Source organism: Mesoplodon bidens (assembly GCF_964165515.1).
Source record: "Mesoplodon bidens genome assembly, chromosome: 2".
NCBI lineage: Eukaryota > Metazoa > Chordata > Mammalia > Artiodactyla > Ziphiidae > Mesoplodon > Mesoplodon bidens.
In genome coordinates, this window is record NC_138177.1 from 42198591 (window position 1) to 42224067 (window position 25477).

Consider the following 25477-nt stretch of genomic DNA (forward strand, 5'->3'; position numbering starts at 1 on the left):
CTAACTGAGAATGCCTTTTGCTTTTACCCGTTAATCTTTATTCAATATATGTTCAATTTTTAGCATATTTTTTGTCTACCTATTTTTCCTAGATACATTCCAACTTTTGGTGTTTGAGGTTTTGAACTCTTTTTACAACTTACTATTTATTGTCCTGCTTTGACACTTATGTCCTTTATATTAGGTTATTTGTACATATCCTTCTGCTTCTTTCTACTTTATCCTTTTACTGTACTCTGAACTCTTTAGGACAGGGACTATACCCTCTTTCTCTATTATTTTTCTTGTGCCTAGCTCTTGTCCCCAGAATACATAGAGAGACAGGGTGGTAGAATAGAGAGGGTAGACAGATCTGGTTTCAGATCACGGCTCTGCTACTAACTTGCTCTGTGATGTTGAGGATATTTTTGCTCTGTTTGAGCCTTGGGTACTTTATCTGTAAAACGGAGATGATAATAATAGCTGTCTCACAAGATTATTGGAAAGATTTAGTAAATTATTGTGTCAACCTATTCACTAACACATAGGTATGGAAAAAATACCGTCTCCCAATCTCCTTCCCCAGTGCACAATTTGTATTTCCTAAATGATATCTTTTTTTCTTTCAGAAATCAGATCATACAGATATTCTGTACTGTAATGTAAAAAGAAGACAAGAACTGAAAAGGTAAGTTTTCTCTTTTTCTTGATATATTTTCACTTTTTTTAGCTTTTAATTATGAGACTAAATACTTAGATTCACAAAATCCTTTATTTTGTTTAGTACTGTTTTGCAGCAAATATAGCTAAATCACAGATTATGATTAATTTTCTTAATATTTGTATAAATTTAAGAAAAAGTTGAGTGAAATGAGAAGTCTGTCAGAATTCTATGCTATGTAAATACTACTTTCAAATAAAATGTAAATTTTTATCTCAAGTAATTTGATTTTGACGCACCCTTATACATAACTTCATTATATATAGTAATGGAAGAGGTTATGAGGCTGATTTAATAATTTTGGATAAATTATCTTTGCATATTACCCATGAAGAGAATATGTATCTTATTGAATTGGTAAGGGTCTAAAACCATGTTAATTAAAAACAGGTCGGGCTTCCCTGGTGGCGCAGTGGTTGAGAGTCCGCCTGCCGATGCAGGGGGCGTGGGTTCGTGCCCCGGTCTGGGAGGATCCCACATGCTGCGGAGCGGCTGGGCCTGTGAGCCATGGCTGCTGAGCCTGCGCGTCCGGAGCCTGTGCTCCACAACGGGAGAGGCCACAACAGTGGGAGGCCCGCGTACCGCAAAAAAAAAAAAAAAAAAAAAAAACAGGTCATGGCTACAACTAGAGAACTTGGAGAATAGTGTTAGAAATAATGGAGATTATTTCCCCTTAGTTTTCTGTGTCCTTTGGGTAAAAAATTCAGAGAATTTTGTGGTGAAGGAATTCTTGCCACTAATGGGGGTAAATAAGTATAAAAAGTATAATGCATGATAAAAGTTGGTAAGATCAAAGTTTCTCTGAAAACAAGGAGTTACAGGAAAACAATTAAAGTGGCATTAAATCTATGAATAAAACTTCTGCTTCCCTGACAAGCTCAGTTAATGTTTGCTAAAATCAAAAAATCCAGCTTGCCTCTGACTCTTTTTCAGTTTTTCTTTTGAATCATCTTCTTTTTTGTGTGAATTTTTGTCTCTATATTATTATCTGTTGAAGTATACTCTGTCACAAATTTCATGTTATATTGACTATCCCTTTCTAAATTTTTCAGATTTTTAATGCCTTTTGTACTAGTATCTTTTAAAAAAAATTTAAGTTCGAAAACACTGCCTGATTTTTCACTAGTTACCTTTTGCTTAAGAACACATTTTCTAGCCTTGATTTTATATCCATGTATAAGAGTGTAAATGGAGTTCTGATCTATATACTCAACCCCCTTGGACTTATTCATATAGTCTCTGGGAAGAGGAAAAAATAATGTTGAATTATTTTGAGAATAGGATCAAAATTATTCTAAGGATGCAATGAAGTTCAACTTGGCATCAGTATTTACTCAAAATCTGCTACTTGGCTTCAGCCCTTGCATCACTGAATAGTTGAATGTCTTATTCAATGACATTTCTGTATCTCTGAACCCAAGTGTGATCAATGACCATGCTATTGTGTGGTTTATTACCATATCTAATCAGAGTAACAATATCAGTAATATGAATGGTGCAAAGCATCTAGATTTATTGTTAATCTCTGATTATTTACTTTCAGATGTTGGTGTGTAGTTTAGATGTAACTCGTAGTGAAATTTTCTTTTGTCAAAGACAAAAGTATAGCATACAGTATACTTCAGAGTGACCTTGTTGTGCATTTAAACAATGTGGTATATATTTGAAATGTTGATTGGACAAAAGAAAGATGTAATACCGTGCTTAGTAGATATCAATATCAGTAATGCAGGATTTCTCACGATCATTGGTTGCCTGCAGAGAAAATGATTCATTTGAGGTTGTTGTTTACTTTCTGGAGCAGTAAACAAACTTATTTGCCTTAAGGTTATAAATATTTCTTTATGATACATGACATCTTCCGAAAAGATCTCCCTATTCAACTACAGGAAAGGTCCCGAAATTGATGTGCAAACATTGAAAGCTGAGATGTAGGTGGAAAATCAGAGAGAATTTTGTCATCCTGAAAGCCAGTTACATTGTATTGTTACCACAATTCCAGATCCTTGGTTTAAGTGCATATACATGAATTTATTAACAATAAAAATATAAGCAAAGGCAGCAGTCTTTTGAAAATATTCAGAAAGCATTTTGTCAAGTTGCACACAGTTTGTGGGATTTCTTCAATAAAAATTGCATCACAACCCCACTGGCCAAATCTTTAAGTCTAGGAGTTGAAAGGAGATAAGTTTTATCTCAGTTAGTATTAGAGAGATGGTACTGTTGCCATCAGCAGTACCCATTATTGGCAGAATTAACCAAAAAGTACTTTATTCTTCATTTGACCTAAGTTGAAAGTTTAGTATGTGATTTAATATCCTAAATGTGCATTATGATGGCTAATGGAGTAATCTAGCCACTAGTAATGTTGAGCAATTATTTTTCTTGCTGTATATCATGTTTTAAAACATTGGTTACTAAATTTTGGGACTTTCCTGGTGGTCCAGTGGTTAAAACTCCGTATTTCCACTGCAGGGGGCATGGGTTTGATCCCTGGTCGGGGAACTAAGACCACACATGCTGCGTGGCGTGGCCAAAAAAATTAAAGTAAAACCTTGGTTACTAAAATTTAAAATAATCTAATTATAACAATTAAATTTTTGACAAGATTTCACATTTATTTTTGTATCACAAGAGTTCAATCTAGGATGGTGATATTTAGCTTCAGCTGATATTGAGTTTACGCTTAAGTCAGTCATAAAAAAGAAGTATTTGCTGTATGTCTAACATGTCTAAAAAGATCTCAGAACTTTAGTATTTTGGGTTGCAAATATACAACTGCATTATCACAATATAGCATTTTGCAAAACTAGTTGATAAGAGGTAACTTTTAAGATTTAATTTTGTTGGTCTTTTAAAAGGTATTATAATGCTGAGTTTTTATTAATTATGACCATATGGACCATGGTGCATAGATTGCTGTGAAATATGCAGTACAGGGCTGTTGTGAAGAAAAAAATAAAATAGGAATTTTAAACTGCTCAGAAAACTACAGGGTCCTGTTAAAATTTTTCTTTTGTTTGTTGTTTTTCTGATTTTTCTTTAATACAGTTGATGTCTTATATGATATACTATTAAGTGTCAAGCTAGGGTCCTATTAAAGTTTTGTTTTATTGCTACTTATTAACAGATAAATAATGATAGGCAGTCTTTTTGTAGAAAGAGATAGTAAAGAAAGTAAAACCAGATGAAGACTCAGGTGAAACTCCTATAGAAACTCTGAGATGTTTATAGTTTGCTCTTGCATAATTAATTATTTGAAAAGTCACTTATTTACCATCTCTTTCTCCCCTGCTGGACGGTAAATTAATTGGGGGTACGGACTGTATTTGTTATGTCCTCCGCTGCCTCCCAGTGCCCGGCAGAGTGACAGGTACTTAAAAGGCACTTAAGGATTTACTGATATAAATGAATGGATTGTGGTTCGTCGAATTTTTTTCCCCTTTCTTTCTGACTACAAAGTAATATCAAGTTTTATTAAGCAGGAAAATGTTATCACTTCTAGCTATTGCTGCTTCTAAAACTTTTTAGCACATTTCTTTCTAGCTTTTTTACTATGCTAGAAAACTGTTGAGACCGCATTACATGTACAGATTTGTGCCCTACTTGTTCTCTGCTTAATATTATATCAATATGTTTCGTTATGTCATTGAAGACTTTTCATAAACATCATTTGAAATGACTATGACACTCTATCATATTCGATAGAATGACATGTTTTTTAGTCATTGCAAAAATTTTAGCATTTATCTTGTACCTGATTTTTTCCTCTTATAAATAGCCCTGAATTGAATATCTTGCTGTTATTATTTTTTAGTCCATTTCTGCTTTTTTTCCTCCTTGGTATAGATTTCTAAAGTACGAATTACTAAGAAGTCAAAGGATAAGAACATTTTTAGAATTCTTAATTATACTATCAGATTCCTTTGTGTAACTGTTAAATCATTTTGCATTTCCACTAGCAACATATGAGAGGATCCATTTTACAATTTCTTATTGGTGTTTAATGTTATTTAAAAATCTTTGCTAATTTGATAGAAGAAAATGGTATGTTGTAATTAGCATGTCTGTGACTTCTAGGGAAGTCAGACTTTTTTCCCCAAAGTGTTTATTAGCTATTCCCTTTTTCTCTTTCATTAATTTTCTGTTTATGCCTTATTCTAGAGTCTTAGTACTTTTTTTGAATTTTATTTAATTTATTTTTTATACAGCAGGTTCTTATTAGTTATCCATTTTATACATATTAATGTATATATGTCAACCCAATCTCCCAATTCATCTCACCACTACCCCTGCCCCGCCACTTTCCCCCCTTGGTGTCCATATGTTTGTTTAGAGTCTTAGTACTTTTTTATGAGCTTTTTATTTACTAAGGCTAATAAGCTGTCACATAAGTAGTAAATACCATTTCCAAGTTCTTTTAATTTTATTATTTTTTGATATGCTAAAGTTTTAAAGTAAATAGTCATTTACGTTCACTGTTTTCCTTTGTGATTTTTCCCACTGCTATTAAGTTTAGGAAGTTCTCTATTAAGAAATCAGATAAATATTCCCTTTTTCCCCTATGGTTTTTAAGTATTTAATATGAAGTAGAGCAGTTATGGAAATAATAATTATTTCGCACTTAAGTGTTTAATCTCTTTGAAATTATACCATCTGGTAGTATATAAAGCTGTACGTTTGTGGGTTTTTTTCCAAATAGCAAACCAGTTATTCCAATAACTGTTTGTTGAGTAATCCTTTCCACTTCATTCTTTTTTTTTTTTTTTTTTTTTTTTGCGGTACGCGGGCCTCTTACTGTTGTGGCCTCTCCCGTTGCGGAGCACAGGCTCCGGACATGCAGGCTCAGCGGCCATGGCTCACGGGCCCAGCTGCTCCACAGCATGTGGGATCTTCCCAGACCGGGGCACGAACCCGTGTCCCCTGCATCGGCAGGCGGACTCTCAACCCCTGCGCCACCAGGGAAGCCCTCCACTTCATTCTTAATGTAGCCATTTCTTACTTCTTATGAAGTTCCTATCAGGACAGTTCTTTCATTTCCTCACTAAAATGATACAGTGCAATATTACATATTATCAGGTACAATTGTAATGTAACCTAGTTTTCTGTGCTGCTTTACAGACTGAATGTAGAAACTGCCACTCCAAGAAAGAGACCAAAAATTAGTTCTTCATCCCAAGGACTTGTTAAACTCCAAGAGACATCATACTCAAATGATAATCAAATTATTTCTCAGAGTCCTTCTTCAAATGGAACTAAAAAAGGTATAAGTAAATGTGTAGATTTTAAAGTTAAAGATATTAAATTGACAAATGTTAAGAGTGAGCTGGACCATGGAATTAAAAACTTCAGCAGTCCTAAGATTGCCAAAGATGTGAGACCTAAAGCTGAAGGCCAGGCAAGTGAAAAAAAATGGCCTCATTTACTTGCTCAGAGGCAGAAGATGAAGGAACTCAAGAAAGAAAGGTATAATAAATTTAGAGACAGTTCTGAAAAATGTGTTTTGGAGAAATGCAAGAGAATCCAATTTTCTCAGGATTATAAGTCCAACAAGATAATTAAAGAACCCCTCGAATCTAGAAGAAGAAAGATCAATTTCAAAATCCTAGGAGAATCCCGTGAAACCCTTCAGAAGCTTGTAGAAGAAAATGTCTTCAGTTTGGATTTTAACAAGTTAAAGACTAAGCAGGAGAAAAAAGAATGCCTGGAAGGCTCCCAAGTTTCGTTAAATTTGACAAGGCACAAAAGTGGACATTTATCTTCAGATTCCACGTATAAGCAAACTGTTCGTGAGTGGGAAGGAAAATATCATGAGCATCAAAGAAGTAATGATTCAAGTTCTAGTGAAAACCTAACCAAGGTAAGGTAGTGCAAAATGAATATAGGCTTTAGCAAAGAGTTTTAATGTACTTAGGTTTGTGTTGTTTCTATTATAGATAATGATCATAGAGAGCTGATTCTATTTAGTCAGGAAGATAATGTTGATTCTTTTATTTTACCACGATAATTCCAACTTCCTTAGGAGGCTATCCTGGCAAGTATCAAGGATCCAAAATAGGAGGGAATGTGTAAAAATATAGAAAGAAGCCATTATAGATCGTTCTATCAGAAAAGCACTGTGACAGTATTAGGCCCTTCTCTAACTCCAGGAACTATAGAACATCCAGGGGTTATTATTCCAAATAGCTATTCGTTTAACAAATTATTTTTTGAATGCCCTATATGCCAGGCATCACAGTCACTGTCTTTGTTTTCGGAGACTTACTTAATGAGGAGACACAGAAACAGCCACCTCAGGTCTGATCAGTACTTATCACCTAATATGGGAATACACAGCAGGGGATTGACATGGCCTTGGTGCACCGTGGAGGGATTAATTCAGGAAGGTTTACCGGAGGGGATAACAAGTAAACTGAGAACTGAGGATTGAATAGGAGTTATTCAGGTGCAGACAAGGTGGAGTGAGATGGGAGAAGCAGGGATGTTCCAGGCAAAGGGAACTATGTGTACAGAGATCCAGGCTAGAAAGCTTGGCGTATCTTGTTTTGCTTCTAAATTATGTAATAAGTCAGCATTTGTGGACTAATTTGAGAACCTAATTGCTACAGCCTTGTTTTCTATGGCAAATAAAATTATTTATTGATACCTTTAAGACAACTTTTAGAACTTTGGAACTTGAGAAGTTCTGAAATTTAGAGACTGCTTAAAAACAGGTGGTGGTGGAACCTACCTACTTTTAGGAATCAAGACTACAAAGTGTAGTATAAGATACTTCCTTTGAAAAATGGAGGGATCGTAACTAGGGAGGCCAGAAGAGCTTGAGAGAGAGTACTCTTTGTTCACTGAACTTGAAGGAGTCCAAAGAAGGAAAGAATTGAGTTTGTTCTTTTTATTGCTTTCTTAAAGGAAAGCTACAGTTTTCTTCTTGTGCTCTATAACCAGTTCTGTAGAGTAACATGCAAGCAAGGAGTCTGAATTTTCCAGTATGTTTACCAAACATCTTTGTATCATTGTTTGGTGTTCCCCTCGTGCTGTACATCTGAGGAACAGTATGAGAAATCCCTGCACCGCATCTTATAGGTTTTTTTGCTCTCTGTGTAGAATTGCTACACAAACCAAAAGAGATACATAGCATGAATATTAAGTTGTAGGGGAAGCAATTTTTGCATGATTACTTTTCAGTTATTGGAATTAAAACTCTTTATATTCCTTTGATAGCAGTCTTATCTGACTCAAAGTCATGTAGACACAGGAGCATCAAGTAAATATTGTTCTTATCTTGAATATATTATCTTTAGCGTATTATTGACAGTAGCTAATCCTCTTAATAGTATATTTGTTGTTTTGTTTTCCTCATATGTTCCTCAGTAGATAATTATGTTCCTAAAATAATGAGTGTACTTTACAAAGAAATAACTGTATTTTCTGGATTTAGCAATCCTGTTATGCTTTCCTAGGAGAAAGTGACTTATTTTGTTTCTTAGGTTTTATAGTCCTTTGATACAGACCCTTCTCAGTTTGCACCCTCCCCTCACCATTGCTAACTAATGTTCTAGAGATTTGTGGTTTATAGGCCACTTTTATAAACGGTATCCCACTTAATTCTTATGAGTCTGTGGGATAGAGATTCATCAGTTTATCAAACATTAATTAAAGATACCTATTATGTGTTATGTTCTAGGCATTTAGAGATGAATAAGATGCTTTTTACCCTCAAGAAGTTCCCAGAGAGGTAGATTAGTAAAATACAATTGCAAATACAGTGAAGTAAATATTAGAGCCCTAGGAATTTGGCTGGTATTAATATAAATTTGGGAGTGAGTTAAGGAAGGGCTTATTAAGGTGGAGGTTCTTGAGCTTGGTATTGAAAAATGTGTAGAGCAAAGAATAGAAGTGTTATCCTGTCAGGGGAGAGGACCAGTTGTGTAATGGCCCAGAGTTATGAAATTGCATGGCAAGAGCCTGCGTGGGCACTTAAGTTGTTCATTTTGACTTGAGTTGAGATGTGTAGAGAATTTATAGAAGAGGAAGTTGGAGAGGAAGCGAGGGTCCAGAAAATGGATTTCTTTATCTCTCATGGGAAAGGTTGTTTTTTATCTTGTAGATAGTACAGAGCCATTGAAATGTAGTCACGGAAGCAGTATAATCAGGTTTTTAGTTTGGAATCACTCTAGCAGATAAAACCATTTATACCATCATTATTGTTATTCCCTTTTGTCATCTCTAGGGAAGGCTTTGTCCCGGTCCATGTATTTAATAAAGCATGGTAGGGAAAGGCAAACATTTAACACCCACTAAGACTTTCTTTTATAATAAGGAGGAGGTTTTCCAGGACAACTGACATGAACTTTTCTGGATTTGGAGGTAACAGAAAATTTATTGAAATCACTGAAAGTGACCTGTGGTCAAAGAGAGTGAAGGGTAGTAGTAAAAGAATGAAAAGACTTCAAATGCCACGAGTTTCAGGAAGTTCTATAATAATCTCTAGCTTGGTTGGCACTCCTTAGCTGAAGAGAACCTAAAGCTCTAGTGAGATTTAAAGTCAGGTGGAAAAGGCATTGTAAAACCCAGGGTCATGGAATAGTAAAGCTATAATGGGCCTACGTGTGTGATGTATGTGGTGTTGTATCAGGTGAAGATTGATGTTGGGTAGTTTGGGTAGAAGCTGAATTCCCAATAAAGCAACATATGATACACTTGTTTAAAGAGGGTCTGTAATTTTTATACAGTGTCTTGTAAAATACATGTGAGTTTGGTGCTTGGAGAATTCTTAGAAGATGATTTGGTTTAGTAGTGGCTTTTGCTGAGTTCCTTGTCACCTGTATGTAGGGCTGAGTAAGTCTCATCCACTCACCAAAAGTGCCAGTGAAAAATTGAGATTTTCAATCTTTGCTAGGAGACAAAAAATAAAACACCCATAAATGATAACATTTTTCAGCTTTTCCTCCCTCAGCCATATAATAATCTTCAAGTTCCCTTTGTTTTGTTATGTCACTTTTATAAATGGCTCATTTACTCCTGGATAAAAATTTCCCACCACCAAAGGCCAGCTGTTTTTACCTTTGCTATGGTTGTTCTGTTTCTTAGGGTGACATGTTTTATCCTAGAATATGACTATTTTTAGGAATGTATATATATAGATGAGTAAACCCTAAAGAATTTCTACTATGTTTCATAACTTAATAGAATGAGGCTTTTCTATACTAGGGGCAATTTTTCATCTGGGGGCAGTTTTGCCTCTTAGGGGGGCATTTGGCAACTGACTTGATGGAGACATTTTTTTTTCAGTTCATTGTTTTTCTTTTTATTGTGACTGTTTAAGTATGTACCCCCAAACAACATAGTTTACTTGTCTTTAAACTGAAGTATAAATCCTTTTCTCTTCAACTCCATTTACAATCAGATTTTATCTCTATTACTCCACTGAAATTGCTTGGGCAAAGGAATGGAGACATTTTTGATTGTCAAGGTTGGGAGTGGGTAGGTATCTAGTGGGTAGAGGGAAGAGATACTTCTAAACATCCTACAACGCATAGGATAGCCCCCAAAACAAAGAATTACCTGATCCCAAATGTCAGTAGTGCCAAGGTTGAAAAACCTTACTCTAGGTATATGCTTCGTAACTAATAAAATTACTTTTCATTTCAGAGTTTTGAAGCACCATGTTCTTCAGTGTCACTTGAAAGTATTCAAGATACAGATCAAGAGGTTACTGATATATTTATTTACTTTGAATATTTTTAATGAAATTAAGTCAAAGGGTTCCTATTTCAATAAAATATAATGAGTATAAAAACCTTGATAGTATGAAAATAACAGGATGTCTCTGCCTAATTCAATAACGTAAGTTTTTATGAAGCCATGAAAAACTATTTGGAGAAGTATTTACATTTACTTTATCACCTTTTGGGCTTTTTTTCTAATAACCTCTAATCTGTTTTGACAGAGTATCTTTTTTAAAAATTAATTAATTTATTTATTTATTTATTTTTGGCTGTGTTGGGTCTTCATTTCTGTGCAAGGGCTTTCTCTAGTTGCGGCGAGCGGGGTCCACTCTTCATTGCGGTGTGCGGGCCTCTCACTGTTGTGGCCTCTCATGTTGCCGAGCACAGGCTCCAGATGCGCAGGCTCAGTAGTTGTGGCTCACGGGCCCAATTGCTCCGTGGCATGTGGGATCTTCCCAGACCAGGGCTCGAACCCGTGTCCCCTGCATTGGCAGACAGATTCTCAACCACTGCGCCACCAGGGAAGCCCCTCTAATCTGTTTTGAATAAAGAGCATGGAGCCTGTGGCCCACAAGTTACGTGAATTTTAAATTAATGTTATGTTTTTGCATGCTTATGCCTTGGCTTGCCAAAATGCAGTATGATATTAGCATGTTTTGCCTCATTTTTCTAATTAGCAACAAGATGAACATTTGTTCAATGAAAATGAGGGCACATACATATTTATTTTTTACCTGTTGCTTCATTTCTCAGCTAGAATCTCTTGGTTGAACCTCATAGAATTATTGCATACAATTTTATCTTCCCTGCTTCTAAATTAAAATTAGATTCATAGAACACTTTGTGTTTTTCTATTTAAAGGAGACTTTAAAAACATACTGATTGCTTTTTATTTGTGACAGTCAGTTATACTTTTATGTCTTTTGGATGAATACCCCTTGATAGAAGAAAGATTTCTCACCTCTGCTCTAAAGTTAGATTATACTTTAATTTCTTTGCATCAGAATACATCAGGGAACCAATTCCCTGAAGTGAGAAAGGTATTAAGATCTGGATTTCAGTTTTTGATGGTTCATAAACAATCTTAGAACTCTTAGGAAAAGTGCTCATCATCCAGATAAAAACATATTTGGCTCCTAAAATAGTTTGAAGTGAGAATGGGAATGAGAATTAACTTGTTTTGGAAGTCTGTTTTGTACTGGGCTCTGGGTGAGGTTCTTCACATTATTGCATTTAATCCTTACGAAGGATACTAAAAGGATACAGATCTTTAATATTCCTATTGTGTAGATAAACTGAGACCCATGGTTGTTAAATAATATGCTTGCCTAAGGTTGCAGAAATAATAAAGTAAGAAGAGAAGAGCTATATTAGAAACCTTGTGTATGTTTATAAATCTGTATTCTTTTATCATGTGGCTTTCATATTTTTGTAAATATTTTTCTTTCCACAAACTATCTCATATTAAGTGAATTAATTAAGAATTAATTGCTTTTTTCTCTTATTAATCTGCAGAGAAAATAATTCAAAATATTTTACTGCGGGTCTTTTGCAATTTAGATGCAGATTGTAGAAGAGCTTCACGCTGCACGTGTGGGAAAAAGTGTGGATTTACCTGTGGTTCCACCTTCTGGAGAGTTAACAAGTATGGAGATTGACTTGGTGGAAGATGATGTACATTCCTCTTCTGGTATGTCCTATATGCATATGACAGTTTTATGATCTCCTATATTTTCTTAAGAATTAATGTTCCGACATTCAATTTTTATAATATTTAGAGGAGAAATGTTAAGATGTGCTTATTTGAAATAATAAAGTATATTTCTTTTAGCTACAGGAATCAGGTCTAAGATTTGTCTTATCATCATTTGCTTTATATATCTCACATTATTAAGCAGTTAGACATATTTTCTCTTTCTCCTTTTGCCAAGGGGCAGTAATCAGAGTTATGAGCTGTCTTTTATTCTTGCTCTTAATCATAACTTTTAACAATTTCAGCTTTGTAAAGCACTGATCAGAAATAATGCAAATTGCTCAAGGGTATTATATTCATGGATTTCTTATTTATAGAGTAAAATTGTGATTATTCTCACTCCTTGGAGAAGATAATAATAGATATTACCCAAAATATGTTAGTATACTGTTTTGAATTGTATTTGTAAAAATAGTAATGCTATGTTACATTCACATTGGATTTTTCAATTTATTAAGTGTTTTCCTATGCATCAACTTACCTGTTCCTCACATGACCCTATGAAATAACTGTGCTAGTATTATCTTTTTTCTTTCATTTACACATATTTGTTTTTTCAGTTGTATTTCAGAGTACATTAAAATTAGCTTATGATTCCTAAGTACATAACTACCAGTGATAGAGTACAGGGTTTGGCAACATAGTTACTGCTGGTGCAAGTTAATTTGAGTTAAAATCCACCTGTAAGCAATATACAATATTCTACTGGTGGATAATTAAACACTGATTACTGTTCTTTCTCTTAAGAATTGGAGTAAATGCATTTTTGTTTTTATTGTCTAAAGTACTGCCTTAAGAATGCTATCAAAGTTCTGTGATATCAAAATTGTAGTTGTTATACAAGTCTGTTATCAAATGTCATGAAATCCTCACTTTGCTCTTTTTCTCTAGCAAATACTGCTTCAGACAAAAAGCTTTTAATTGTTGTTGACACAAATATACTGATGAATCATCTCAAATTTGTTAGAATTTTGAAGACAACAGAAATCTCAGGTATTTATAGAACATATTTACCGATTCTAATTTTCTTATTTGAGTTGATACTTTATATTAACAGTGATGTGGGTATTTTCCCCCCACAAACTTATTTCCATTTGGATATGCTGTTAAGTATGTGTGTGTATATATATATGAAGCACAATCAACTTAAGTTTAAAAAAAAAAAAAAAGCCTTTACAGGTTAACCTAGCTTCTAAACTTACTCTTCTGTGATTTCCAGTAGTATTTATTTTTGTAACATTCTCTTGACACTTATATCTGATTTTAGTTCCTATTTTTATCTATTATCTCTTCATTTAGATTGTGAATTTCTTTAAAACTTTTAATTCTCCTATAGCAGTTTGATTTAGTAGCTCAATATATATTTGTTGACGTCTAAGGAATCTTTTTATTTTTTAGGCTTTGACAGGCTTGTGTTAATAATTCCCTGGGTTGTTGTGCAAGAGCTGGATCGTATGAAGGCAGGAAAATTCCTGAAACATGCCCAGCACAAAGCTATACCTGCAGTTCATTTCATCAATGACAGTCTCAAAAATCAAGATGGAAAACTATGGGGTCAGTCAATACAACTTGCATCACAAAAACTTTGTAAGTATTGTTCTCTCAGGGTGCTTCCTGATTAAGATTTGTTTGGATGCTGACTCATTAATGAAGGGAAATGGTGCAGAACTTTAAAAAAAATTAGCAGTATTACAGTGTGAAATGGCAGGGCATAGTGATGCTTTGGCATATTCTGTTAGGCTTTGTTTGGAGACCTTTGATTTTTATTTTTCTGCTTCTCCTAGACCTTCTTAGGTTATGTCCATATTTCACAGAGAGTGACTGTATAGTTCTGTATGCATAGTTGTCTATATTACAGTACTTTGGATTCTTTTTTTAAAATACCGTGTTGAGTGATGAGGCCAGTGAGTGATCTGTGTTTCTAATCATCACTGCATGCAGTTAATATAATGCAGAGGCAGGCATTGTTTTCCTCTGGTTTGTCAGAACCTGTAATAAGGAGGTATTTTTATTATAGAGGTCTATAGATTTTCTCCTGATTTTTTTTCCGTATTAGTTTTTTTTTTTAGTCATTTAAAAATCTTAGAACCTAAGTATGTTCTTCATGTTTTTTTTTTTAATACAAATTTAATTAATTTAATTTATTTATTTATGGCTGTGTTGGGTCTTCGTTTCTGTGCAAGGACTTTCTCTAGTTGTGGCAAGCAGGGGCCACTCTTCATCGCACACGCAGGCTCAGTAATTGTGGCTCACGGGCCCAGTTGCTCTGCGGCATGTGGGATACTCCCAGACCAGGCCCCAAACCCATGTCCCTTGCATCGGCAGGCAGACTCTCAACCACTGCGCCACCAGGGAAGCCCCCATGTTTTTATTTTATTTTTTATTTAAAAAAATTTTTTTAACATCTTTATTGGAGTATAATTGCTTTACAGTGGTATGCTAGTTTCTGCTTTCTAACAAAGTGAATCAGCTATACATATACATATATCCCCATATCTCCTCCCACTTGCGTCTCCCTCCCACCCTCCCTATCCCACCCCTTGTTCTTCATGTTTTATATAACTATTTGGAAAAAGATCTGTGTGTAAAGCGACACTGTTGCCTCTGCAGAGTTTATACATACATTTAGAGGACATATTTCATTCTTTAAAAATTGGTTTCTTTCCAACTCAGAAATATTTGTATATGTAGATTTATATTATTTTAAATATGGATTTATGTTGTCTACTGTATCCATATTTACCATAGGATATGAAAGAATTCATCTTTAGATGAATCTAATCATGAAATTAACCCTGAGAAGGCTTTTGGCACAGCTGTCTAGTCTTAAATCTTTGAAGAGAAAGGGCCTCTCCCATTAATTCCTTTATTTATTCCCTTTACAAATATTTATTAGCTCTTAGTATATTCCAAATACAATGTTTATGCATTTTCAGTAGGAACATCATGTGCTGTTTAAGAGCTTTTAAAGGAAACCACTAAAAAAAAATCACTTATTAGAGTTAAGAAAATATTAAAAATATTAAAATTAAAAACACATTATATTAAATTGAACACCTTAGATGGTCTTTTTTTTTTTTTACTTTCCGTTATGAAAACTTTCAAATGCAGTATAATATAATATAATATAACGAATCCCTATGTACCTCTCACTCATTTTCAGTGATTCTCAACAATTTTGTCATTCTTGTTTATTCTCTCATTTCCTTTTCCCCTTCTCCCCCAACTCCTGGAACTCCTGTAGTACTTTGATATGTATTGCTAATAGATAGGACTTTTTAAAAAAACAGCCATGCAGTTAACAAAACCTCTGATCTAAACCATCATTTCAGTAAAACCCCAATCCTTAAGAAGAGGTGGGAATTTTTTTTTACTCTTAATCTTTTATTGTTTTTCTTTGTTAGTTGATACAAATTGTGTTTTATTATATAATTATATAGATGATGATAATAATAGACAACACTTACGTGGCCATTACTCTCCAGACCCTTTTCTAAGTGCTTTACAGCCAATATCTCATTCAAACCTTATAGTACTTGTGGAAGATAAATTCTTTTTAGATCCATTTTATTGATGAGGAAATTGAGACATAGAGATGTTAAGAACTTGTCCTAAATGGAATATCTGTCTCTTCAATAGGTTGACTTTGAGACTTATTTTAGAAGAGCTAATTTTAGAGTAGATATTTTGGCCTCATTTATTATTTATAGATGCTTGTTGTGTTTCTTTTGATTTTTCATTTTTATGTGCTTTTTTGTTACTTTGACTTCTTCAGTCTATGCTTTTTGGGTTATTAAGGAGGATAAATCATAGTAGTGGTCTCAAACTTCTGTGCTGCTTCAATTTCTGGGTCTTCCTTGAAATCCATATTTCACTTTAAAGCTTAAATTGGTATTATTTGATCTTTGTTTTGTTAAATTGCGCTTTTAGTTATAAGGCTGTAGATAGATTATTTGTGTAATTCTCTGTGTCAGATAAATCCTGTATTTGTTTCACTGTATTATTGTTATCTGTCAAACTGATTATTTAAAACATTCTTTATATAAAATCTAATGTACTCAATACATTTAGTCTGTTGATAGTGATTTTATGATATCCTTTAGCAATATCCTTAGTCATGTTTATCATAGTAAAATTATATTTTATATTCTAATGGTAAATTGAAATTCTTATGAAAAAACTTAATTCAGGATTATTGAGTGAAATTAAAGTACTTGCTTGGAGAAAAGCAAGAACAAAACAGTCTATACACTTTATATCTGTGTAGCACATTTGCCACTAACTCTAATAATTGCTTATCTTGCTGTATTATTTTCTTTTATGTAATCCCAGTATTATAACAATGTATTTTTTTAGACAAGCATTTTCCATTAAAAAAAAGAAAAATGCCACAAACTGAAGGCAGATAGTCCGTGTTAAAATAGCCTTAGTTGACCATAATTTTAGTGTTGTCCTTACTCTTTTCAAAATTGTGTTTATTTGATGTAGTATGCATTATTGTGAGAAGAGAATAGGATTTGAAATGTGATTGACCTGGGTTTATAAGCTGACCTAGGGAAAGTTAAAGGTGAGGAAACTGAGTAAATGAAATGGGGGGAAATGACCTCCCCCTGAAAATAATGGTTGTGAAGATTGGTTGAGCTAATATATTACTTAATGATTTATGGTCTGGAATAGGCGATAATTCTTTTGTGTCCTTTTACATGAGAAAGTTATACAGATTGATTAGAAAAACTAAAAATCCCTTTCCCCTAAATGGACATAGATTATTAATAGGGAATTCACAGAAGAAGAAGTACAACTAGTCAGTCCTTTGTTCAAGGCAAATTTTCCTGTCTGTTTGCTGTTTTTAATATTGTTAATTTCTCATGTATAAAGTTTTAGTTTATATCTTTCACTTTTTCCTTTGTTTTTTTTTTTTTTATTGCTTCTATGTTTAGAAAGCTACTCCTTCCCAGCACTTGATAGGAACACAGTGCTCAGTGCATTGGGAATATAAATTAGTAACTTTTCAGGAGAGCAATTTATTAGTGTGTATTAAGAAGCCAAAAGAGGTGGTTCTCTTTCTAGAAATTATTTTAAAGAAATAATCAGAGATGCTCACAGTGATTTATATAAATAATGTTCATCACAGCATGATTTCTGCAGCAAAAAAATTGGAAACAATCTGACTGTCTAACAATTGGAGAAGTTACGTATAATGATGTAGCCATATGAGAGAATATTGTATTTTGAAAAATGTTAATGACGTGTGATATTAAAATAAGATTTAAAAGAATATAAAGTGCAATCCCAAATTTCTTAGATTAAGTTAGAGAAAAACAAATATCATATGACATCACTTATATATGGAATCTATAAAAAATTAATACAAAAAACCACTTAGAAATTTGTCTCAGTTCTGAAGGCTAGAAGTCTAAAATCAGTGTGTCAGCAGGGTTGTTTCCTTCTGAGGGCTTTGAGAGAAGGATCTGTTCCAAACTGCTCTTCTTGTCTTATAGATGGCCATCTTCTCCCTATGTCTCTTCACATCGTCTTCTCTCTGTGCACATCTGTCTCCAAATTTCCCCTTTTTAATAAGAATACAAAGTCCTATTGGATTAGGGCTGACACTAATAGACTCACTTTAACTTGCAAAAAGAATAAAAAACAAAAATAGGATTTAAAAGAATATGAAGTACAATCCCAAATTTCTTAGATTATGCGTGTATACTTATAGATGGTGGGTATTGGTAATATTGAGCTGATGGAATTATGAGTTATTTTAATTTTCTTAATATTTGCTGAATTTTCTAGATTTTCTATAATTATTTTATTTTTATAATTAGATAAAAATAAATTAAAAGCAAAAATAAAGTTATCTGACCCCTCCCACATGAGACATTTGTTCCATCATTTTTATATTTTCTTTTATTATATTTTTGTTGAATCATTTATCTGCCAAATATTTGTACCAGACACTTCTAAGTGTTGAGGCTGCAGCAGTGAATGAGACATACAAGGCCTGCTGTTGAGAAGCTTTAATTCTATTAAATGTTAAAAATTATATTAACTATAATTTATACAGAACTTATTTTGGTATTGAATGTTAGTAGAGGTCGTTGCTGTTTAAGTGCCATTTAAGCTGAGTCTTAAGTAATATATATATGCTACTTAAGGAACACATGATATAAGCATATATTGGGCCAAGTGTTTCATATAAATTTTCTCATTTAATCATCCTGTTAAGCAGTTTGTCCATTATTACATGTCCAGTATGTGGGAAAGCAGGGATTCAAACCCAGATCAGTCTGTTTTCAGAGTCTGTTTTGTTCACTTTTGAATAGTACCTGAGCAGGTGCTCAAAAATATTTGTTGATAAAATATTTCATGAATATTCTTGTAGTTTTAGGTATATCTTCCAAGCCCATGTGTCCTAGAAAAAATGACAGAACAGGTAACCTTGAACTTTGATACCTTTAGAGCATGTACTGTAGCCTTTAAACATCCTTTTTTTGGTCAAATTGAGTTACTAAAGTTAACCAGTGATTTTGAGCTGCCCATTTTGCATTATTGTGGTATTTGTGAGCTAAAAGAAGGAAAATTGACTGCTATAATATATGTCTGTCTATCTGGCTTGTTGTCTGATTAAAGAACTGAATCACATCTCCCTAAGGCTCATGCTGTGAGATCAGTTGAGTTCTGTCTAGATTTCACCATGAGATTGTGAGACCACAAAGAACTTGTCTTTTGAATGTCCAATTACCTAGCATAGGCACCTGGTACAAATTAGACCCTATATAAATATTTATTGAATGCATGAATGAATTTTCTAATTTGAAAGTTTAGAGGACTAAGTAACTGTAGGCTAAAAGTTGAGGGGAAAAAAGGTTATAATCTGGGAACAAAGTTGAGGCTCACTGTCCAGTACATCTTGAATTTCAGTGCGTAAGAGAGTTGCCAAAGGCTTAAATCAATCTTTGGGTCCAGGCTCCAAAGATTCTTTTCCAGAAATGGGTCTGGGTAAGTACCCCAGGGAGTTCTGAGTCAGGTAGTGTAAGGACTTATAGGAAATGCTGTCTTTGCTCCTATTCCTACACATTACATTATTTTCACAAAAAAACAAACTTACTACATGCTTTAAGGCTTGGAGAATGCTAGAGGACACTCTGTCAGCCACATATTAGCATTTGTTAGAAATTACTTTTTGTATTCTCTGCCTAGCGCCTGTGTTGCCTTCTCCTGTACATCTCTCTCTAAATGTTATTGCTTAGAGTTTAAGAAAAAGCAGACACATGAAAGTGGTTCTGTTGCTGGCAGAACAGTTGCTTATAATTTTACAGACCTCTTTTAAGTTGTTAATTTTAAGCATGATGTAATCATATAATTTACTTATGTTAAGTTACTAAGTGACTGAACTGAGACTAGATTTGTAGCTTTTGGTTTCTAATATGGCATTTAACCTACTGATCAGATTTTTCCATTGGGTTTATTAATAGGCATATCCTATTCCATTTTACTGATAGTAGCAAACTAATCAGTTTATTAAACCCACAACTATATGCTGCCTGAATTCTAGATCCAGAATTTTCAAGGCATTGTTTTTGTTGTGTCTTATCTTCCTCTTCTTATTTAAAAAGTTTTCTTTCTTATAGATGATTTGATTTGTAAATAAGGCCTAGATTCTTCATACAGTTCCCAGATTTTTAGTGTGCTTATTGATTGTTGCTTTTACTAAATTTGCAGATGGATTGAGTGATGAAAACAATGATGATCGTGTATTAAAATGCTGTCTTCAGTACCAAGAATTATTCCCTTGTTCTCTTGTTATTTTGTGCACGTGAGTTTCATGATCATTTTACTCTTTTTTTAAAAATAGTGACTTATATTAAAGAATTTTTAAAAATCATACTGTGTCCCCCATACCAAGATGAAAAACATACATACTTTTCTAAATCTGCCAGTAAGTATATTCAGTTATATCTCATATTCTTATAATGTGCAAGCTATAGAAGAATGAGATTTGAATCTCATGGTTTCATTTCAACTTAAGTTATTTGATATTTAGAAAACTTTTGAAAAAGCAAGGAAAGTCAATTTAACATCCCCCCAAAATAGAAATAAAAATCTGACATTTTTGGTCATGAGGCAGGAGAGTTAATTAACTAATTAATTAATTTGTGGAGAAGGGCTAAGTTATGTTGCAGTTATATCCTTGATGCCTGTGATAGAGTTAGAGTTGGAATTTTGGATCTACCACTTAATCAGCTTTGTGACCTTGGAAAGTTGCCTAATGTTTCCTCATGTGTAAAATATAGGGAGGATAATAATACCTGCCTTTATAAGGTTATTGTGAGTATTTAGTCAGAAAATATATATATATGACTTAGAAGAGTGCCTAGCACATAAAATTATCTCAATAAGAGTTTTTTTCCTCCTCCTCCCTTCCTCATTCCATTCCTCCATTCCCAACTAATGTATTCATAACTTAGTTCTAAGGTAAAAGTATCATAATGTTAAGCAAAATTGTATTCATCATGTATAAGAAAAGGCTTTAAAGGAACTGATAAGAGCAATTTTAATTTGCAGTTTTAGTCTGAATTGTATTCACTGAAAAATGGGCTTTTTACAGTTTCATGATCATGCCTAGGTTCTCTGAAATGGAGTGATTATAGAAATGAATAGCCGTAAGATTTTCTTGTAAGGGGGCTTGGTCAATTATCATTTTAGCTGTGTTCAAAGATAATGTTATTTTTTTATATTAAAGGAAATATTAGAGATTTCTATCTCTAGTTTCAAATTATTTTTTAATCTAGGACATAAGATATCATGTTGGAGTTTGTTGAAGGCTGAAATAGTATTAGTAATATGTTAATCATTTTGAATTTGAGATAAACTAAAATTGAGAGATAATTTTTATATAATTGCTATTTTTTTAGTTCAACTTAGAATGAAAATTAAATTGGTGAGATTTTATCAGTTCTCCATTATTTCTGCAGTCACTGTTTTGGAATTAACAGATGTAACAGTTTTTAGTGAAATGAAAATTTGTAGTCAGACTTTACTTTTAACTGACATCATCAGGTGAGCCTGTTTTATATTTTTATTTTTTCCTATAAAGTGTGGTAATCATACTGTGTTAAGTCACACATCCTTAATGTGAGGATACATTTATATTACTTAAATGGATGATGAGTATAATAATTAATATTAATAACAACGGTGATTAGGAGAACCCTTCTATAAACACTATATACTATACCTCATTCTAAGTGCTTTACTCACATTTACCATCCTAAATATGGGCCAGCAACCCCCAGTTAATATCTCCAGTCCATATCTCTCTTCTAAAGTCTCGACTAGTATATTCATCTACTTATTTGATATCTCTGTTTGGATGTCTCATAGACATCTGGAACCCACCATCTCCAAAAATGAACTCCTGATCTTTCCTTCTAAACTGTTCTCCATCTGAATAAAAAGTGCCATCTTCCACCCATTTGCTAAAGCCAGAAACCTAGGAGTCATTTTTGATTCCTGCCTTTCCTTCGTAATCTATATCCAGTTAAATAGCAGGTCTTGTATGGTCTTCTTTTCTTTGTCTATTCTGCCACCATCCGATGTCAAGTGATGTTATTTTTCCTGTTCCTTTTCTGCTCTAAGACCCATTATGCTCTCTACTTCAATACTTACTTTCCATGTATTTTTCAAAAAGTAATAATGGTATTTTTAATTTTTAAAAAGTTACGTGATGAAGATTTTCAACAACTTTCAAAATGAAGAAGAGTTAATAAACTCCTAAATACTCAGTTACAACAATTATCAAGATTCTACCATTCTTCTATTATCTATATTTCCATCTACTCCCTGTCCCCCTATATGATTATTTTTATACAGTTCTTTTTATTTTAAGGGAAAATGTATAATATTAAAATGCCCAAATCTTAACTATACAGTGTTGACAGTGGATACCCTGGTGTAGCCCACATCCCTCTTGATACATAGAATATTTCCATTACCCCAGAAAATACTCTCATGCCCCTTTTGTGCTCTTTTCCTAGTTTCTTAAGGTGGACGCTTAGACCACTTTTTTTTTTTTTTTTTAGACCATTTTTTGAGACTGCTGTAAATTTCCCTTTAAGCACTGCTTTAGCTGCATGCCACAAATTTTGATATGTTGTGTTTTTATTTTCATTCAATTTAATATATTTTATAATTTTCAGGAATTCCCTGGCAGTCCAGTGGTTAGGACTCAATGCTTTCACTGCCAGGGCCCAGGTTTGGATTCGACCTCTGGTCGGGGAACTAAGATCCTGGAGCCATGCGGCGTGGCCAAAAAAAAAAAAAAAAAAAAAATTATAATTTTCCTTATAATTTCCTTTTTGACCCATAAGTTATGTAGATATTTGTTGCAATTAATTCCAAATATTTTCAAAATTTCCAGTTATCTTTTGTTATTGATTTGCTCTTTAATTCTGTTATGACTTGAGAACATAATTTATATGATTTCTATTCGTTTAAATTTGTTAAACTTTGTTTTATGGCCAAGAATAAGGTCTAACTTGGTGAATATTTTATGTGCACTTAAGAAGAATGTATTCAGCTCTTGTGGGTAGAGTATTCCATAAATTTTAAATAGGTCAATTTTGTTGATAGTGTTGTTCATGTCTTCTATAACCTTACTAATTATCTGTCTACTTGTTCTGTGATTACTGAGAGAGGAGTAATGAAATTCCTAGCTGTAATTGTGGATTTGTTTACTTCTCCTTTCTGTTCTCTTTGTTTTATTTCATGTATTATGAAGCTCTGTAGTCAGAGGCATACACATTTAGGATTGTCTTCTTGGTGAATTGACACCTTTCTCATTATACAATGTCTCACTTTGTTACTGATAATATTCCTGGTTCTGAAGTTTCCTTTGTTTAGTATTAATATTACTACAGTTTTGTTTGCTTAATATTTATATAGTATATCTTTTTCATCCATTTACTTTTAACCTATCTGTGTCTTTATATTAAAGTAAGTATTTTGTGGATAGCATGTAGTTGGTACTTTTCTTTTTTTCCATTCTGACAATTTCTGTCTTTTTAATTGATGAGGTTCTACTATTCACAGTTAATTGGTTGGATCAGAATCTACCATTTTGCTAATTATTTTCTATTTGTTCAGCTATTCTTTTCTTCCTTTTCCTTTTTTTTTGCTTGGATTAATTGTGGTGCCATTTTATCTCCATTATTGACTTTATACCTTTTTGAAAAAACTTTTTAATGGTTACTTCAGTGTTTATAATATACAGCTTTACTTGATCAAAGTCTACCTTGAAATAATATTATATTGCTTCATGTGTATTGTAAGGATTTTAATATGCTTCGAATTTCTCCCACTGTCCGTTTTTGCTATCATTGTCATATATATATTTTACTTTTACAGAAACAATAAACAAAATACTTTGCTAATATTTTTGCTTCAGCCATTTACCATCTAAAGCAATTAAAAATAAAGTGAATATTTTAATCTTGCATTCCATTTTTAGCACTCTTCATTTCTTTTTTTGGATCCAAGTTTCTGTCTGGTGTCAGATTTCTGGTCATATTCATTTTGCCCAAACAACTTTCTTTGACGTGTTAAATCTGTTAGCAGAGAATTTTCTGGTTTTATTTGTCTGTATTTATTTATTTATTTATTTATTTTTGAAAGATATTTTTACTGGATGTACAATTCTGGGTTGATTTTTGTTTTCTTCTGGTATTTTAAAGGTGTCACTCCATTTTCTTCTAGCTTGTTTGGTTTCTGATGAGAAGTCTGCTGTGAATGTTGTCTTTTTCCTCTGTGTGTAACGTGTCTTTTTTTTTCCCTCTCGTTGCTTTAAGACTTTGTCTTTTGTTTTTTTAGCAGTTTGTTTTAGCAGTCTTTAGCAGTTATGGCCAGTTGTTTGTGGTAGAGGAGAGGACATTATCCTGCTTAACATTCTCTGAGTTTCTTGGATCTATGGTTTGGTGTTCATTTTTAGTTTTGGAAAATTCTCAGCCAAATATTTCTTCAGATATTTCTGCTGCCCAATTCCTTCTTTTCTCCTTCTGGTATGACAGAATTACATTGTAGTAGTCAGCATCCATGATGGCTCCAGTGATCCCTGCCTCTTAGTATTGTTTGTTTGTTTGTTTTTGTTTTTTTCTTTTTTGGCTGCACTGCATTGTGAGATCTTACTTAGTTCACTGACCAGGGATGGAACCCAGGCCCCCTACAGTGGAAGTGCAGAGTCCTAACCACTGGACTTCCAGGGAATTCCCTGTGCCTCTTAGTATTAATGCCCTTGTGTAGTCCTTTCCTACATTGTACCAGGATTGGTTGTCTGTGTGACAGATAGCACGCATCAGAAGCGATGGTATGTCACTTCTTAGATTAGGTTAGAAAAGACTGGGAATTCCTTCTTGGGCACTCTTGTTTCTTCCATCTCTCTTGGATCACTTGTTGTGGGGAAGCAAGCTCCGTGCTGTGAGGAGCCCTGTGGAGAGGCCCACATGCTGAGAAACTGAAGCCTCCAGACAAAAACCAATGAAGGGCTACTCCCTGCCTAGAGCCACATGAATGAGCAGCAATTAAATCTTGAGATGACTGCAACCCCAGGCAATAGCATGCTTCACCTTTGTGAGAGACCGTGAGCCAGAACCATTCAGTCAAGCTACTCTCAGATCCCTGACTCTTGGAAGCTGTGTGAGATAATAAATGTTTTTCCAAGCTGCTAAATTTTGGGGATTAATTGTTACACAGCAGTAGACAACTAATCCATGCATGTGTATTGGACCATTTGATATTGTCCAACAGCTCTTATGTATTTTTTTAACCTTTTATTCTCTTTTTGCTTCAGTTTGGATAATTTCTTTTGACCTGTCTTAATGTATGTTGTTTCTTTCCTCACTTGTGTTGAGTCTGTTGAGGAGCCTGCTGAGGGCATTCTTCATTTCCATCTGGTTTTACATGCTATTCACCTTTTTCATTAGAGCCTGTAACAGATTAATCAAAATTATTTAAAATTTCCTATCAGATAGCTTCAACATCTGTGTCATGTCTGAGTCTGGTTCTGTTGATTGCTTTGTCTTTTGGCAGTATGTTGCTTTTTTTTCTGGGCAGAATTTATACGCAGGTTTTAGGACTTACCTTCTCTGTGGTTTCCTCCCTTCTTCAGGTTCCCCCTTAACTTTCTATATGCTCTGGCCAGTCCTGAACAGTGCCTTCTGACATTTCAAGCCATAAAGGCTGTGGCTTTCTGTTGTAAGGCATTGATGAATTGGGGAATACCCTCAGGCAAAAGGATAGAAA

At 33.7% G+C, this 25477-nt stretch overlaps 1 protein-coding gene across 3 annotated transcripts in view; it reads left to right on the forward strand.

Annotated features, from left to right (window-relative positions):
* SWT1 (SWT1 RNA endoribonuclease homolog) overlaps positions 1–25477 on the forward strand; it is a 99487-nt gene that overhangs the window by 6980 nt on the left and 67030 nt on the right. For all 3 annotated transcript variants that reach the window (XM_081223513.1, XM_081223511.1, XM_081223512.1), the window contains exons 4-10: positions 609–667; positions 5822–6560; positions 10349–10408; positions 11986–12115; positions 13070–13171; positions 13577–13765; positions 19904–19997. In XM_081223513.1, coding sequence (XP_081079639.1) covers positions 609–667; positions 5822–6560; positions 10349–10408; positions 11986–12115; positions 13070–13171; positions 13577–13765; positions 19904–19997 — 1373 coding nt within the window. The remainder of the gene's footprint in view (positions 1–608; positions 668–5821; positions 6561–10348; positions 10409–11985; positions 12116–13069; positions 13172–13576; positions 13766–19903; positions 19998–25477) is intronic.